The following is a 19086-nucleotide window of genomic DNA, read 5'->3' on the forward strand; positions in this document are numbered from 1 at the left end:
GCTTTGTCTCTGAATGCCCGCTTCCCCCTTTTTTTTCCCTTGCCTGCTTTTTAGTTGGATGCTGATAACTATGAGACTGATCCATGTCTGAAAGAGATCCGGAGAGCAGAAAACTATTCTTGGATGGATATAATAACCATACACAAAGACAAGCTGCCAAACTATGAGGAAAAGGTACGCGAGACTCTGCGTTCGGTGGGGATTGGCGCCCTGCCGCCTGCCGCTAGTGTGCAGCCGGCTTCTTCACACCCGCACAGCCCTGGGCAGGGGCCCAGGGTGAGATTTCCAGTGTTGAACACAGCCTGTGCTGAAGTCATTAACGTTAAAAGTGCACTGCTGGTCTGATCTAAAAAATAGCAGAGGAGTTTTGCTTCTGTAGATTGCCTTCAAAGGTTTTAAGGGTAGTTTCCCTCAGTGTGTCATTTGGAAACTTAAGATTCCTACCTGCAGAGCCCTGCCGATGTTGTCCTGTCCTCAGAGAGCCTCCCAGGATGAAGGCAGGTGGTTGCCAGCTGGGCATGGGCTTTGAAGGCTCACTCAGCCTAATGGCTGCTTGCAAAACATGTCTTTTCAAAGTGAATGCTAACCATATGGAACCAGAGGGATGCATTCCATGTATGAGAAGATTTTTTTTACCTTGGGAAGCTGGTACCTTGGCTGCTTCTCGACAGCTGAATGCCAATGGTGCCAGGCTCTCAGATGAGCCTCCTAGAAGGAGCTTTCTCCTCCCAGCCTCTGGGTGCTGGTGTGCTGCTCTGACCTGAGGACAGCAACCCAGCGTCACTTCCGTATTTTTATTATATTTCCATTTACCAGTTTGTTTTAAGTTTGTTTTTAAATTGATGACAAGATGATTAGGTAGTGACTCGGGTTGCCTGGGCAGGCTGTAACTGACACAAAATGGGCTATTACTGACAGGACATAGGGACTTTTGATCCTCTTGCCACCCTGGATTGGTACTGGCTCAGGGACACTGCCACTAGTATGGCTAAACAGCATCCAGACCCGAGCAGGTGATGGTATCTGGTGATCACACTGTTCTCCATGCACTAACCTGCTCAGGTCTCTGTTAATTGAATGTTTAAAGCACGGTTTTGTTTGGGGCTGTGAAATGTACAAAGAATTCACCATTCCAGAAAAAAGCAGAACGGTGCTGCTGTTGCCCTGGGGGAGAGAGCCGGGAGCTAGGGCTCGCTGTGGTGGGGGCGGGCACAACATGCTGCTTACATCAGATTGCTGTAGGTGGCCAAGTTTGGCAATAACTGCATTTTCACGTACAGCTGTAGTAGCTCGTGGGGCTGATTCAGCCCTATACCAGTGTAAAAGAGGGGGGATAACCTGTAGCTCTGTTTTATTTTTGCATGTTGGGGAAAAAAAGGCACAAAATGATCAAAAAGAACAAGTGTGAGGACCAAATCCTGCAGTGGGAAACTTTACCCATCTCTCTCTCTCAAATGAGTGTGAGCTTTACCGTTATTCAGAGACTGGTTATGTGCAGCTATAGCTGCTGTTTCTTGTCAGAGAAATTCCTGTCTTCCAAAGGGAATGTAGCACCTTGCTTAGAAGTGTCCTGAGACAGGGTCTGGCTGGCTGGATTTGCCCTTTTAACCATTAGGGTCTCATCTGTTAACCCCTGTGCAGTTACCCTTTGAAAGCCTTTACTGCTTTGTTACATGTTTCTACCAGATTTCTTTGCAGTTTTTCTGTGTTCAGCAGTTTTAAAAGACACTTGCTATTCCTAGATAAAAACATTTTATGAAGAACATTTACACCTAGACGATGAAATTCGCTACATCTTAGATGGATCTGGCTACTTTGATGTTCGAGACAAGGATGACAAATGGATCCGTATTTCCATGGAGAAAGGAGACATGATAACCCTCCCTGCTGGCATATATCACCGATTTACGCTGGATGAGAACGTATGTTGTTTTAGATTACTGTAAATTTTGATGACAAATCCATGTGAGTAGATACCACATTAGTAACTACATGCCCTGAGACTTGCAGTTCATTAGCAAAACATATTAAATATGAAGTAGGAATATGAAAAATACTAAATAATTCACAGCATCTGAACCTTTCATCTCCAGATCACAAATCCAGCTTCCTCTCGTCAGCTGTAACTGCAAGTCATTGCCACGTGATACCCGTAGCATATCTTATGTGACAGCAGCATGAGAGCCAAACCTGTGGCTGTCCCTCTCCCAGTCACCCCTGCTGTCAGTTGAGGTGGAGATGGTGTAGATGGATCCTTCTGTGTTGCCTTGTGCATCTTCATGGGGATAGACAGAGCATATCTGTGTCCAGCAGTGGTGTTTTGATAAGTGCTAAATTCACCTTCAGGGAAAGAAGGATTTGAGTGTCCACTACTCACAGCTAGCCTGTGCTAGGCTGGATGCTGGCTTCACAGGAGGTGACCTGCTTTCAGAGGGTATTTTTGGCAATGGGACTGTGAGATTGGTTCATGGAGTCCTGATCCGTGTGTCTGTCCCTGCAGGCTTTTACAAATATGTTTGTAACTGCAGCTTTATCCCTGGAAAATGTGTGCTGTCTCCTGTGTGGCAAAACCCCATCTCTGGCATAGTCTTGAAAGTGGTATAATTTTGAGTCAGCCATCCAGACAGCACTTATCATGTATGTAAAAAAGGGAGAAGTTGGTTTGGTGGAAAACCTGACTTTTCATGTCTGCATTTTCTGCTGCACAGTGAATGAGCTACAATTGCTAGTTTAAGGCTTCTCCTTTATGTAGACAAAATGTCAGAGGTTATAGGTTGAATGCAGAAGTCTTAAATGTTTGTCCACTTCAGGAAATACAGTCCAGAAGTGGCTTCAAGGTAAATTCTTTAGGTGCTACTAGACCCTTGCCTTTTGCAGCTAAGTTCTTTAGGTACCTAACTTTTTTCTTGACATTGCTGAGGACCTGGCTGCAAGATAAGTGCTTAGCAGTGTTTATGAAGCAAGTAGGGTCTAAATCTGTAGCATAGTGGACAGGAGAGGAGATTTCGCCATAACTCAGTGGTCGGAGCGCTTCTGTAGGACATAAAATCCCATTTTCTGCTGCCACAGCTGTACCTTGCACCTGGTATATTTTTGGTTAGCTGGTGGCAGGGACTGTTGCTTTTCCTATTGGAATCTGGAGACTTTTCGCCTCCTGAAGCATTATTTTTTGGCTAGTTTATGCACTCCCCATTCAGCTGTTACGGCTCTCATTTAGAAGCTTCTGGTATTCCTCAGAAGCACTGAGTATCCATCTTGGGTGTTCTGATTGCTGTTTAACTAAGCAAGTAGGATTTAGATGCTGCATTGCTCAGTGTTGTGGATCCAGTGCAAAAGATTAGCATAAGACAGCAGGTTTAGGGTTGCGATTTTTTCTTTTGAAACAGGGAGAAATAGCATCTCTGCCTGACTTGCAGGCACATGTTGTAACACGGTGTATCACTGCATAGGTGCAAAATCTCCCAGGGCAGTAGCTGGGAGCAGGAACAGCACTGGAGTTGTATAGTTTTCTGGAACATGTGAAACTTTCAGTCCATCTTGAGGTGGTTTCAAAAATTTCTATAGAACTGCAGAGGAAACATTAATTTCAGAATGAAGATCCTGTGGAAAGGAGCTCTTAAACTACTTCTTGTTCTTTGACAGAACTACATCAAGGCAATGAGGCTGTTTGTTGGAGAACCCGTCTGGACACCATACAACAGGCCAGCTGATGATTTTCCTGCTCGGAAAGAGTACATGAAGTTTTTGGCTGAAGAAGCACAGTAACAGTGTCTGAGACCTGACAGGTGGAACAGCCTGAAGCCCTGTTAGAATAAATGTCACCGGTGACTCTCCACTGATTAGACTTCTTCTACTTACATATACAATTGGAATCACAGAATTATAGAAAAAAATCAGATTGAAAGGTCATTTAGAGGTTATCAAGTCCAACCCCCTGCGAAGTACCAGGCCGACTTTAAAGCTAGAACAAGCACAGGACCATGAGGTTTGGAAACCTCCAATGGTGGAGGTTCCACAGCCTGTCTGGGCACCCATTCCAGTGCTTAGCTGCTCTTGTGGGCATGCATTTGTTTTATGTGGCCAATTCCCTGGTTGCAGTTTGCAGCTGTTGTCTCTGGCTCTTTCATGGAATGCTTGAGAAAAGCCTTACTCTTGTCTTCTCCACAGTCCCTTCTCCAGTGGGAAACTAGTTAGGCTTCCTCTCAGCCTTCTCTCCTCCAGGCTAGACAAACCAGTATCCTTAGCTGCCCATTTTTCTGTTAAGGAAGATGTTCAACACATTTTGCCCTAGCTTTGACTACAGAGGAATATCATTCGTAACCACCTGGCAGTTGGGCTTGAACCACTGACCATTTTGAGCCTGATGGTCCAGAGTTTTTTCATCCACCTTGTAGTTCATACCCTCAGCCTGGCTACAAGAGTACTATGGGACACGCTGTGGAAAGCCTTGCTGTGGTCAAGGTGAATAGCATCTGCTGCTGCCCTTCTGCCGTAGCACCAGCAGTTGCCTCTCAGGTGGCAGTCAGGATGGGCCAGCAGAATGCGCCCTTGGTAAATGGGCGCTGGCTGGTTGCTCCCCATCACCTGCTGTTTCATGTACCTGGAACAGCTTCTGTAGCAGCTTATACAGTGATCTTACTGGGGACTGAAGTGAGGCTGTCCAGCTTGCAGTTCCACAGATCTTTCTCCCCCTTTTGAAGATGGCTGCATCATTTGCCTTCTTCCACTCAAAAAGGTTTCCCTGATCTCTGTGATCTTTCCAGGACGCCAGTGGCCTCAGTGACCTTAGGTAGTTGCATTCACAATTGCTCAGGAATCCATTTTCTAACCTTTTCTTTTTTTTTTTTTTCCTTCAGATCTCTGGCAGGTAGAACTGGGAGAGGTGGGCTACATTAATATTCATTCTGCTCTGAATCCATGCTAATGAACTACGTAGGATTCTGGTTTTAATTAAAGAAAAGAAAGCCTGCTTCATTCTTGTCTAAAAATGTTCATAAGAGACATTTGCATAATCGGCATTTTAGTATGCAGCTTCCCAAGTTCTGCCCTGGTACATAAAGCTGTGGCTTTCTTTCAGCACAATGTAGCAATTGGCTCTTGTGAGTTATTAATAAAATTACTTTGACTTGGATATGGGTTTTTTTGCTTGTATGGTTTTGGGTTTTTTTTTTGTTTGGTTGTTTTTTTCTTGTGCTGACATTAAGGACACATTGAACAACAGTGTAACTGTAATTCCTAGTCAGCTTTTATTCCTTGTGCTGCTATTGACTTGTTCTGTAACATGGGACACTGCATGCCTCAGTTTCTTTAGCTGCAGGATGGAGAAGAGTAGACCTAGATACGCTGGTCTGGTTCTCAGTAAATGCCATGTGGTCACACAGGACATGCAGCTGCTCAGCAATGGGCACTAAAGCATTTTGGTATGAATTTGCTCTTTACAGTGATGAATTACTTTGTAATGACAAAGTACTGCTTGCACCAGCTCTGTGGGTGATGGGAGCACAGGCTGTGTGCTGGCTGCAGCCTATGGGCCCATTTCAGCCAGGTACAATACAGGCTCCTGCCTTGCAGTTTCCTGAATAAACATTATTCTAGAAAGAAGTTGAAACCTGGGCTTTTACATGAATTTTCCTATTGTAGCAGACATTAGGAAATAAGGAAATAACGTAGAAAACTGAACTGTCCCACCTTTCCTCCCTATGGGTGTGCATGCAGCTGGTCTTCAGCAGGCAACAACGTCTTCTCACTCTGTGGCAGTGTTACTTTTAACCATTTCTAGGTGCTGGAAGTCTTTCTGAAAACAAAGTTGCAAAGTTGAAGTGAGATACACTAGTTTTTATCTTTAAAGTTGGAAAAGGTGGATAAAAAAGGCACGTTTCCTGCCTGAGGGTCTCGGGTTGCAACCTAGACGAGCTGCGGGGACACAGCTGCCCGTTCATCCTGCCAGTGGAGGCTCAATTTGTGGAACAGGGGGTAGGCACAGCCCACACCTGCAAAATGCAAGCCCTGTTGAGCCTGTGCTGGTTTTTGTGCAGTGATAAGCCTGGCTGAGATATCAGTGTTGCTAGCAAATAGGATGTTTGACTATAGTCAGCTACACACCAGGTGGGCCTGCACAGGCGCTGTGCTGTGTAATGTGCCTCATCGGTTCAGGGATTTGTGTGCCACTTGTCTGGAAGGAGGACTTGAGTGTCTTCTTGTGCAGCACACTGCGGCATCCTGGTCCCAGGATAAACTGTGGGGGTTTTTCAAGGCACAGCTAGAGGAATAAATGACAGTTACTGCCTGCAGCAAGTTTTATTCCTTTGACTTATATGCCACAGAAAATTGTGTTTTCGAATGTAAAGTACAATGACTGCTTCCTCCTGGTGCTGGTATCAGTCCCTAGTATCCAATCTAATTCATCCTTCTCCTGCTTTTGGTTGTTGAGGGTTTTTTTTTAACAGAAGTCAACATGAGACTGTTCGTTCCTCCTGTGGGCCTTTCAATTTTGTTCTCTCTCTCTGCAGAAGGAGATTTGGAGACAGTAGCGTGGGCTCTCAGGAACCCCTGTTTACAGCACAGCCAGCCCATAACAGACTGGAGGGCGACTGGGACGAAAGAGCAGGTTACACACTCTCCTCAGGAGAGATTTGCAGTTTGGAGGCAGTGATGAGGGATGGACAGTAAAGTGGCTGCTCACAGCAATTGCTTTCAGTAGCTCGCTGATGTAGGATGTGACCTGGGAAGCAGGACTAAGCCACCTTGTTTTGTTGCCTCTCTGGAGGGATATATATACCAGGCACAGCTCCCGTCTCCTGGCTGTCAAGGATAACACACGATCACCCTGCTGAAGATCGTTCATCATTTTCACAGCACAATGCATTCTGCTGCAGGGAGGTGGTGAGGGCTGTGGGGGTCTTGCTGTCACTGCTTTTGAGTCCATGCCCTTTAGTGCTATAGGTGTCTTTGAAAGGAGGAAAGCTTTGCCCTCTGAAGGTGGGTTTTTTTTATCAGCCAGGAAAAAAGCAATTTGGGGCTGGTATAAAGATTCCACACCTGTGAAGAGATTACATGGGAGATTACACTGGGAGGAAACAGCTGGGCAGAGAGAAGCATTAATATTAATAGAAAATGCTCCAGAGAGTGGAGAGAAGGGAGGGAGAACATGCCGTTCCTGCAGACGAAAACCACAGTTTATTTTCATGGTGATTTTATGTGTTTGGGGTTTTATTTTCTTTTTTCCCCCATATATTGAAAAGTGCAAAGTGAAATGGATTTTTGGTCCAAACCCGTGAGTGTTTTACTGCAGCTAGTGGAAAATCTTGGTGCATTGATGTAGCGTGAAAATTTATGTAAGAGGTTCCAGCAGTACCATGTTGGCAGCATTAATTCTGGCAAGGGGAATATTTCAACACCTCCAGGATTAGAGATTAAAAAAAATGGTAGGAGAAATGGTACTGAATTGAGGGGTTTGAAGACAGCTTTTTTGGTACCTATGTATTAGTTTCCACTTTAATCCAAGTTTTCTCATGTGGCGTATATCCCAGTTTCTCATGACCATGTTGAGAGAGCCTTTCTGTGAATGACTCAAGGCAAACTGTGGTTGGTCAGTGTGATTTTTAATAAATTAGGTAGGCAAACATGTAGCAGCAAGGTCTCTGATGCTGCCATCCCTTCTTATATGTCCCGTGGCAAGTGTCTTTGGCTGGATATATTGATGCAAAGGCATTTCACAGCCAGTTGGTAGTTAACTGGTAACATCCACACCAGGCACTTAGGGTTGCCTACAAAGGGGCAAAGGGAAATGCTACTGTGACGGGTGTCCTGCCCCAGGCTGCCCAAAGCAGGGGCTGTGCTGCTTCCCAGCAGCTGCAGGAGCTGGCAGCTGCCTGTCCTGGTTGCTGAACTTGACAGATACAAGATCTTCATGCTCTCAGAGCATCAGGTCCCACTGGCAGAACAGGCATTCGCCTGCCTGGTTCCTGACCCCAGGATCTGGCTTGAACCTAGGAGCTTATGAGAAGGGACAGTTTTCTGACAAAGGCCATCATTTAATGTCAGCTGGCAGACACTAACACACGTAAAGACTGAGGTGGCAGCTGAGCTCTGCTTTGAAGAATATCCCTAGTAGCCAAATAATAGATTTAGATATTTGGCCAGGCAGAGGCTGTTGGCCTGACCTGTGCTATGCTCGAAAATTACATCATCTGTCTGGGAGTCTTCCCTGTGAAAATGATAGAGATCCTCATATTCTCTCCCCTCTTCCCAAAATAAGGTCACTGCCAGTTGTCTTCTATTTCCTGAAGCCAAATAAGGTTATCAACTCATTGTGGGATGACTTACTGTTACAATTTAAATATTCCTGTCTCAGAGATCCAGATTTGATCTGATTTGCCGCATTCATGTGACTTTACAGTTTGATTCCCAAAACATTTTGGGTGTTTGCAAAAAGGTGCTCTGCTATACCTGCAACTTGAAAACCTACTTTTCATGTTACTGAGTCACTAGCTCACATTTTCTAATAACTGTATAAATACCCAGATAAGACAGAGAAGCAGAACTCCAACCCCCCAAAATCCTGGGTAAAAATTCAGCAGTCAAAAGGCTGTGGATCTCTCTCAGTGCTGGCTTCCTCTAATGCAGTTCTCTCTGGGATTCCTGTGCTGATTTTTAAAAGTACCCCTTCGTTTCTTCATTGCTTCTGTGCTGCTTCTCAGGGTTATCGATTGATCACTATTGTGTGTCAATGAGCTGCATTGGCTGGTAGAAAATTGGGCTAGGTATGCTCCAGGATTGCCTTTGGTCACAGACACTGCCTTGAGCAGCCGAACTGAGCTCTGGGCTCCGGTTTCCCCTGTGATCACAAGCATTTGAGCCTGGAGACTGTGATCGGGGTCCACCCTCAGCATTCTTTTCTTTTTTTTCTCCAAATGATTCAGGCAACTTAAAGCTGACCCACTATTCATGGAAAGAGCCATGAAGCTGTTCTGGGTGATGCTGTGACAAGGGACACTAAGTGGTGGCTGGGTTATGCATGGGCTGCTGGGGCTGGGGCTCAGTAGTTCTGCCACCAGCCACTGGAGTGTGTGCAAGCACCTGAAGTAGTTGCTCACACCTTGCACTGGATTTTTTACTGAACGGCTCTAGTAATTCTGTTCTGCACCCTTTCACTTCAATATTTTCAGTATAGCACTGACAGTTTCGACATCTCTTCAAAGCCAGAGAGGAACCTTCTCCCTCCCTCCTTCCTTCCTTCCTTCTTTCCCTGCCTCAAACAAGGAACATCCAATTTTTTCTCTCTTTGTGAGTTAATTATAAGACATTGTTGCTGGCTTTCAGTTGGATTCATTTTAGTGACTCTCATACATAAAACATCTGCAAATGGCTGTCCAAATCTAGGACAGGATCAGGTGCTGATCCAGAACAGCTTGGAAAGGTGGCATCTGGGTCCTCCTCCCCACCCAGACCTTTCTGTCCTCCCTAAAGCCAGGATTGTGACCACCTCACACATCCCTTGAGTATAAGGATCTCCATGTTTGTAATTCTGAAGCTGGCTGAGAGAACTAAGTGGGAAAGCAGCTTTCCATTATCACTGCCTCCAAGTTAGTGTTGGAGCTTGTTTGCATTTGGTGCTACTGAGCTGCTGTTCAAATGCTAAAAACTGTGCAGGTTCCTACATTGTGAAGTACCTCACTGGTAAAACACATTTTTCCCCAGTGTTTGATTAAGTGGGTAGAAAGCAGGGGTGGATGTCCAGGTTCCTTAGAACTTGTATTATAGGTATGGGCTAATGGATAAAACTCACCTTATTCTAACATCTCCAGTTTTCTTGGCCTCTGCCCAGGACAGCAGCAATGTAGGTTGCTAGCAGCTCTGGCTGCTGTGGTTCTACCTATCTGGAATACATTTAAACCTGTATTTGATGCTTCAGGCCTGTTTTCACACATTTCTTGATTGCATGTTTAAGCAGAGAGGAAATGTGTATTTCTCACCAGCTAAATACAACGGGAGATGGGAGTACCACATCTTGCAGTCTCCATTTGGATGGCTGCAATGCATGTGGTGGATTAAGCGCATCACCTGACACACAAGTAAGACAACGTAACCTAGCTATGGACGCAGACTGCATCCCTTATTCCCCTCTCCAATTTGACTTGCAAAACACCTGCAGCAAAGGCTTTGGAGAAGGATTGCCTGCTTACCACCTCCCAGGCCACTGCAGTGCAGCAAACCTGGCAGCCTACCCAGACAGCGGGTAATTCTCGGCACATCCTTGGGTTGAAGAATTCCTCCTCAGGATGAAGATGAATCTGAAAAGGGTGTCTGCTGGCTTGGCGAGCTTCTGCACCGGGTCAGTGAGCTCACCCAGCTCTTGCTGACACGAAGGACAGGGTAGGTGGAGGAGCGATCGTTTCCAGGACACTAGCTGAGGTCCAGTGTGGAGTCTCAGGCACGTCCGCACATGCCTTCTGGGGAACACTTAACGGGTCCAGTCCAGAAACTGAGGCGCTGGGAAAATGTTAATGACCAGCTGGTGAGGGGATGCCATTATCACCTGAACAGCAGTTGGGTACTAGAAATGGCAGATAGCTGCTGAAGTCCTTTTGAGGATCAGGGTCTCTGTGCATAATGTAATTATCTGAATGTCTGAAGTACAGCTTCTTTGCTCCTCTTTTAATAGAAGAGGAAATTTAAATGCAAAACTTCTGTTAAGGCACATTAAGCTTTAAGACTTGAATACAACAATCAGCTCATTCAGGCTATACTTCCACAGCTTTTCTCACTTAGCCAGATGACACATGCATGCTGTGTTTTAGAACTGAGCTCTGCCCTCATTTACACCAGGAACCCTCATTAAATTCAGCTGAATTCATTGAATTTAACGGGATTGCCTGGTGTAATTAATGTTTTGAGGACAAATTTTGTCCTTAGCTTTAATGCTTTAACATCATATACAGCATTCAGATGTGCAACTGGCTGAATATAGGAAAGTCAAACACTTAACTTGTACGTATGTTAAATCCAAACCATAAAGTGACACCGACACCTCTTTCTTGCGCTTTATAAACAGTTAACAATTTGCATACATCCAGCAGTGATAATATGCCTTTGCATTTAAATTTTAATTATTCTGCAAGTCTACCAGGATGTCACTTGTTTAATGGCTCACTGAGCTTAGAGGTCACCCAGTCCAAGTCTCCTCTACGGGTGTTTTTATCCAAGTAAAAGCTTCTACTAACAAGAGCACAGCAAACATACTGAAGTGAGACCTGTGCAGTAATACATATGAATTAGAATTTAGAGAAACTTGGAGAACAGGGGATTATGTTTTCAGAGTGTTTCTTTTTTAATGGTTATTTGACTGACTGGGATCATAAATTTTTATTCTCTGCTGCTCAGAACACAGGCTGTCATTTACACGTGCAGTGAGTATAAGGCACTACTGAACTAAAAAAGGAAGCATTTTACTCCTCGATTATAAAACGGCAAGTGGCTTCAGCTTGAAGCTGGATGATGAGGGATCATGCTACTTCCATTCAGAATTGGAAAAGACAAATCAAGCTTCCTGAAAGTGTAGATGATAGCATAGCAATCTAACATGACACCTGGCCTTCAGCTAAGTGCGTGGGAATCTCTGTTGTATTAATTTACATATCATTGTAAATTTTAACTGGAATCACAGAATCACAGACCGGTTTGGGTTGGAAGGGACCTTAAAGATCTAGTTCCAAACCCCTGCCATGGGCAGGGACACCTTCCACTAGAGCAAATTGCTCAAAGCCCCATCCAACCTGGCCTTGAACACTGCCAGGGATAATGCAGCCACAGCTTCCCTGGACAACCTGTTCCAGTGCCTCACCACCCTCATAGTAAAGGATTTCTTTCTAGTATCTAATCTAAATCTCCCCTCTTTCAGTTTAAAGCTATTGTCCCTTTGTCCTGTCACTACATGCCCTGGTAAATTGTTTAATGCTCTCAAAATCTTTGAAAACAGTGGTGGTTACATACCAGGATTTCTTTCTATCTCCCCATGCCCAAGAAAGTGACCTTCAGATTACTTGTAATGAGAACAGTAAGTAACATACCAGATTGGTTAATAGTTGTGACAAATTGAAAACTACACAGATTTCCACTCAGTTATAACAATGTAAACTTGAGAATTTGTCCAGTTACCTTTTTACTTTGTCATAGCAGTATTTAAAACAAATGTAAAACCTCATAAAGAGCAATGCAGAAGGAACCACTTTTATTTCACTGTATTTTAATACTCACTGAAGATATGTAAACGGTGTTTAAGCCCAGCTGAAGTAGGTGGTGCAGAATTTACATTTTTGAGTTCAGTAGTGGTACCTTAGGACAAGTCTACCCAAATGCTGCACAAATTTCATTCAGATCTAGCTGTGGAATGTAGAAGCGAAGCTAATAACAGGAATACCAACTGGTTTAACTTCTTTCAGTTGATTGGTACAAAAGCTAGCCGTATTTCAGTGTAAAAGCATGACCCGTAAACCATACATATCCTGTGAAAATGGGACAAATTCTGTGTGTGTATAAGCTGCAGGTTTATGTCTTTCGAGGTGACTGGTGGGTTTTAGGCATCCTCATTTATTTGCACGTCCAGCTTCAAATGACCTGGTTTTTTGAAGACAGCTGTTCGGCCCCTGTATGGTATCTCCAGTTGGACAAGCATAAAACCAAGTTATTAGTCATTTAAAAATACAGGTGGGGGTATTTAAAGATAGTGAGAATTAACTGATGGATATGGTATAGAAGATGTAATAACACGGTAACAGAATTGTCCCGTGGCAGTGGTTTATGACAAGAAGCTACTCCAATTGTTAAACATTAAGTCTCAAAATAATAAACCCCCGCAATGAACAGATGTATATATTCATGTACAAGGAATGGGAGTATCTGGATTGAATCTCCTATACAGCTGAATAGAGAAATGTGGGCAGAGATGTGAAATTCACTGAAATTCCAAAAACCTGTGTTCCAAGGGATACCAGAATCACTGTATGCGGGTCCTGCCCTATCAGCGGTAACTTCCTTGTGTCCTGCTCTGCATCACCCCATTTGCTTCCAGTCTGTGTGGCCTAACCCTTACATACCTCTGCCTCAGTCCATCCCCTTCCCTGGGAAAGACTTTATACACTGTGTTTTCACTTGGTAAGAGAAGAGGAACTGAACTGAAATGGCTGCGTATCTGCTCTGCGTAACTGGCAGCGCTCCTTTCCCTGCCCAGCAGGATGCCAGAGTGGAGCAGCTATGCCTGTCTGCACCGAGAGGAATCCACAGCCTCTAGGGTAGGCATGAGGAAGACAGTACAGTAAAAGCTCAAGTACACATGCACAAGTTACAGGGTCCTTAGTACAACCTTGCGGCATCTGCTGGTGACAGTCAAGTGGAGATGTTGGACAGAAAGTGGGAGAGGAAGAAGATACTGAAGCAAGCATTAGTTTGGGAATAGAAAAATCCCCCACTCCCCCTGACAGCTTTCCTGAATGCTTTAATCTGCAAGATCACACCACCAAGAAAGTACTAAGTATCATTCAGATGATACAGTCGCTCATATTGTGGGAAATTCATACTGTGGGGGACTGTGTGATTCCCTCACATGCCATCTGGGCATGGTGTGATGATTATAAGAAACCTCTGCTAAGAGCAGTGGACATACAAAGGTGTAATACTCAACAGTTTGATGGAGCAAAATGATACACATACAGTAAGAGCAAGTGAAAAGAAGTGCAGTCAGAATTTCATTTCTATAATACACATACTGATACTCTGTCAGTAACTCTTAGCTAATGAAATCAGCTCATGTGATTTTCTAATTACTGAAAAACTGTAACAACCTTGAAGACAATATAAGGTCAAACTCAGTTTTTCTTATAAAAAGAACCTGAGTAGTTGACTTGTACATAAGACTTGTAGGGATGAAGCTGGCTCTGGGTCAGCACAAAGTCTTCACAATGACAGGACAGTCAGAGACAACAAACTCAGTAGTAATGCCAGTGAGTACTCATAATTGAATAGATTTTATTTCACATTTACACGTTAGCAAGAGTATATACAATTTAAAAAATCAGCCTTGCTGGAAAAAATTACTTGGAAATGATCTACCCTAACTTGAGACACTGAGTATTAAAGCTATCACCCTCTTTGATAGCTACAGCCTCTAAAAGTGCCTGCTTCTTCTGCATACTGCGGGATGACTCCAGTTCATACATTGTTGTCAGGTTGAAGAGAACACTCTCATGTAGGTAGTGTTTAGGGTCCTGCTACTGCCGGAGAGAATCCTTCAGTTTTCCCAGATAAAGAAGACAAACGGCAGCATTGTTATTAGCCTAGAGAAAAAATACATTGTAAATAAATAAGTAAGTGTGTGTGTGCATGTGTGTATTTACAAGTGATGAGAGAGAAGGAAAAAAAAGAAGTCTAGTGTCTAGAGTTACAACAGATTTACTATGCGGTAAGAATTACTGTTTTGTGTGTGCGTGTGCAGAAGTAACTAAAATATATTATCAATCATACAATCCAATCCTTTTCTTCTGCTTATTCTCAAGATTTATCCTGTGCCAGTAGGACCTGCTGACTTTTAAGAGTTCAAACTCTAAAAGACAGAATCTAAGATGAATTATAAATAGGACAGGACATTAGTCAGTTAATTTTGAAAGTCAACTGAAATGGCTTTCAGGAACTGCATGAGCCTCTGCACACTGTCATTTTCATATTTTTTTTTAATGACTTCACTATATCTTCACAAGTGGTTTTTTTTTCTCTCTGGCTTACATATAGGAAGGAATTACCACAAAGGCATCTACAACTGACTTCAAGTAAATTCAGCAGATAGGGCAGTCTAAATACACCATAAATGACTAAGTCAGGCTCCACTTTCTTTTCCATACAAAACATGTTTTATGAGTTACCAAAAGATTCCAACAATACAGTCATATAAGGTCTTTAGCAGCAGAAACATTGTCACTTTCAGAAAGCTGCAGATAAGGGAAGTACACAGACTTTAACAAAACCCACCTTTTCTCTCCCTTTAGGAAACATTACTGCTCTTGTGTGAGTTACAATACGTACTATTTTACAGCCTGTGAAATGATGCAATTCATGTGCTGCCTAAACTCAGTCCCCTCAGTCTGTAAAGGGCCTTGGACCAGGCTACTGGGGGTAAGCTGTCTCGCTTCTTAGGAACACTCTGACATGACCATGCACTGAAAGCTGCCAAATGTAGAAAACCCAGAAGTAAATAAAGAGCTCTTCTTCGATCTCCTCTTGTGATGGGAATCCAAGGCTCTGATACGCAACGTGTTAAAAATGTCATGTTTAAAATTACAATATCCCTTCAATGTTGTGTGAAATCTAGTTAATCCGATATACGTTGGCAGCTGCTGTTTCTTTTCCTGACATGCATGTCTATGCTAAAAGCAGTGAATGCAAAAAGAAGTGCTTTTGCAAAGATCCCACTAAACCTAATGCCTCGTGATCTTTACATGCATGTATAAGTACTCATGCCCTTCATACAGACTGGTTCTTCATTTCTCATCCCACCTTGTATCTTATGTATACTAAAAACCCTTTGGCACACATGCCACATCCAATTTTTCTACAAAGCTCTGAGCATACTCTGGGTACTAATTAAATCCACACATAAAGCATTACGAGAATAACTGAGGTATTCATTATAAATGTAGCAATTTGGAGATTTACCACAGCATTTGATGAGTCAATCCTTAAAATTTCTGTGAAAAATCGATGAGCTTCTGCAAAATTATTCTGACCAAGGTGGAGAAACGCTCTGGAAAGTAAGTGACATATGAATGAGTTCTCCTCAAAAACCCAAGATGATAATCTACTTTAAAAAGAATGGACACCATTTTTTATTTTCCTTCTTACAGATGTGAGAGTTTCTGACATTTGCTCTTCACGGTATAATTATAACCAGCAAGGAGACACTGATTTACAGACAAATGGAATGACAACTTGGATCATTTGGCTATTATATATTCTGCCTACCAAAGCAACTGTCTTCACTGTGTTTTTATTAATTTAAATGCAGATACTCTCTTCCTGGAATTATTTCTCTTCATGAAATTAGACATGCTATGTAATTTTCAGAGCACTTTTGAATAGTATTTTCTAAATATATTAAGCCAATGTGCTAACCATTACAAGCTAGGTCCCCCATCATGCAGCTTGATTTACTACAATGTATTCCAGCATTTGAAACTACGAGGCAGTAACTTTACCAGCAGATCTGATTGTAGGATAAGGGCTCAAAATAGCTTCTCCTCTCCTAAGAGTTATTTATGCAAATGTATATTGAAAAAGCAGAGTGAAAATATGCAATGCCTGGAAGAATGAGAAAAAGCTTTGTAAAATCAACTGAAGGATCACAATTTCAATCCAGGATAATGTCTGTGGCAAGTGATACAGATCTCCTGGGCCTAAATGACATTCAGTCTCACTTATGACAGATGTAGTTACATGAAAGAGAGAAAGAGAACAGGACTGTCTCAAGGGTAGTTTAATGTTCACAATGCATACTTTGCAAAACTGTATTTTAAATTTTCATTTAGCTATTAAATTATCTACCTGTTCATTAAAACCATAACTTGGCTCTGTATTCCGTCCAATTTGTGAGTCACTTTCTCAACGTCTTGAAAATATTTTTCTGCAGCTTTTATGTCTCCAATCTAGACAGTAAAATCACAAGAAAGTTACTACAATAAGAAGAAAAGAGATCCAGCCTGATTATATCTTTTACAAAATATAAGAACGAGAAAACATATCAAAGTCATTATATAGTTGTCTGGCACCAAGCAGATTGGGTAACATCTGTTACCAAACAAGGTATTTGAAGAACCACATTAAGGTCATGAAAAAAGGAACACTAGAAGTTTTATCTAAGGCAGTGTTTCCCAGCTGTGGGTTGTGGAGTATTCATGGACGGTATGGCAGGGGTGCCCCACCTCCTCATTTAGCTCTTTTGTTGTAATTGACTCCAGAGTTCCTAAAATTAGCTGAAAATGAGAAAAGGTCAGAATTACTTCCAGGGAGAATGGGTGTTACTCTGCAAGAAGTGAAGACAGACCCTGCCCACAGGCACAAGCTGTCAATAAGGCAAGAGAACTGGAATACAGTAGCCTGATACCTGGTGTAGGACCCATACTCACTTGACCCACAGCTTATGGGTCATTGCCAGGGACCACAGGATGACCTCACAGCATCACACCAAATGTGTTGCAAAATAACCGCAAAACAATGGGTCACTGGGGGTACTGGGAAGACAGTCTATTTGCAGATAAAAAATACTGGATCATGGATTATGCAGGCTGAAGGAATGGGGGATCTGAAAACTGGCATAAAGAGGAACAGATTTCATGGGGGACAGGGAAGGGGATTCCTAGAAAACAAGGGATACTTCACCTAAGGGTATGTCACATACATTGCTATTTGAGATGAAAAAGCCCTCAACACAAACATGTGAAGAAGGCCCTTTAGTAAATAAGTTAGCAATATATGTTTCAAAGAAGGACAGACTCCTACTTTTGGCGTGGTTTCACAATGCACTCCCTAATTTTGGGCTGGAGAGATGGAAAGAGAAGAAAACTTACTACTGGGTAAAATAAATCTATCAAAAGAAATAAAACTAGTCTAGTTCAGATCATAAAGCCATGGAAACCAGGCAGCCCTCAGTGGGGAGATTCAAGAGGTTCTTAAGCGACCAACTATTCAAGAACAAGACATTACCAAAATTGTTTGTGACAAATGTGTTAAAGTGTCCTTAAAGGTTTCAGATGGTGAACTCCAGCCTCCCTAAGAAACTTATTCCAGAGGTCTTAAATTACCTTAGTATTGGAAAACATACCCTAAGTCTATCTTGTTGCATTTTTACCTCAACTTTTTGTCGCATCCATAGTAGCCACGGATCACAGTCCGAGTCCTCTTTTTTAACAGCCTCTTACATACATGAACATTTTTATTGCACTTTCTCCTATGTTTTTAATTAGAGAATGAGAACAAATTTTCAGTTTCTCACAGTTAATGCTTTCTGGATTCTCTCATCACTCTTGCTGTTCTCTGAATTCTTTCCTGTTACTTCACATCCTCCTAAGTGCCCACGTAAGAGGTCATGACACTCCAACTGATCTCTCACCACCAGTGAGAATGGAAGAATTACTTTACGTTTGACATTTGAATATGAAGTTTGCTTTTATGACAGAGTATTCTGGAGTCTGGTTTGTTTACTCATGTGTAGTTAGCTTACCCTTAGGCTGATTCCTTTCCACAGAACACTGCCTTCTTGTTGTTTCCCATTTTGCATTTGTGTATTGCTCCCAGTCTTTGGTAATATTTTGCCTTTGCTATTTGAGTCACAGCCAATTTAACATTTCGGTTTCTCAGCTTGTCAACATTATTTTGCATTCTGATCCTGCCCTTCATAGTGTCTGCACCACTTGTACATTTTACAAGCATGCTTCTAATTTCATCATATGAGCACCTAACCAAAACCACAAACACTGCAATCCCTATAGAGAACCTTGTGGAAAAGATCATGTAGCAAGTCCTTCTAGTCTACCAGTAAATGACTTTCCAAGTATGCTTTTCAGACTCAGCAAACATCCATCTTAAGGTTTCATCTAGATTTCTTCCCAATTTTCTTAGGTATCATAGCACCAGTGATTGCACTCAAAGATACAACTGTCCATCTACCAAAGCGTTTATAGAATACCCATTAATAATCTATCTAATGAAAGAGATGCATTTCTCTCAGATGTTACATAAATGACTCAAACGAAACATCATTCATTCTAAAAGCTTATACATTCAGTTGTAATGACAAAGAATACAATTTCTCTATATAAATACCACTAATGGTATAAGCCACCATGACAATAATCTACCTTCAACTAAAGGATAACGCTGGCACAAGTGTAAATGAATCTGTCCTTGAATATTTTTAGCCTGGAAATTAGAAGGAAGCCCCTAACCATGAGATTAATCAATTTCTAAAGCAAGCTACCAGTTTGCTCCACTGGGAGCTTGATGAGTCCAAATCTAATATAGAATCATAGAATCACAGAATCATAG

At 42.5% G+C, this 19086-nt stretch overlaps 1 protein-coding gene across 1 annotated transcript; it reads left to right on the forward strand.

The window, feature by feature from the left end:
* Positions 1 to 51: 51 nt before the first annotated feature.
* On the forward strand, positions 52 to 3855 carry ADI1 (acireductone dioxygenase 1; the record flags this gene model as incomplete). Its single annotated transcript, XM_010009314.1, is given in 3 exon segments — positions 52 to 174; positions 1743 to 1922; positions 3643 to 3855. Coding segments are annotated over 3 exon segments (426 nt in total), but the record flags the coding sequence as incomplete, so codon positions are not given.
* Positions 3856 to 19086: the final 15231 nt, after the last annotated feature.

Source organism: Nestor notabilis, unplaced genomic scaffold (assembly GCF_000696875.1).
Source record: "Nestor notabilis isolate BGI_N333 unplaced genomic scaffold, ASM69687v1 scaffold35672, whole genome shotgun sequence".
Lineage (NCBI taxonomy): Eukaryota > Metazoa > Chordata > Aves > Psittaciformes > Psittacidae > Nestor > Nestor notabilis.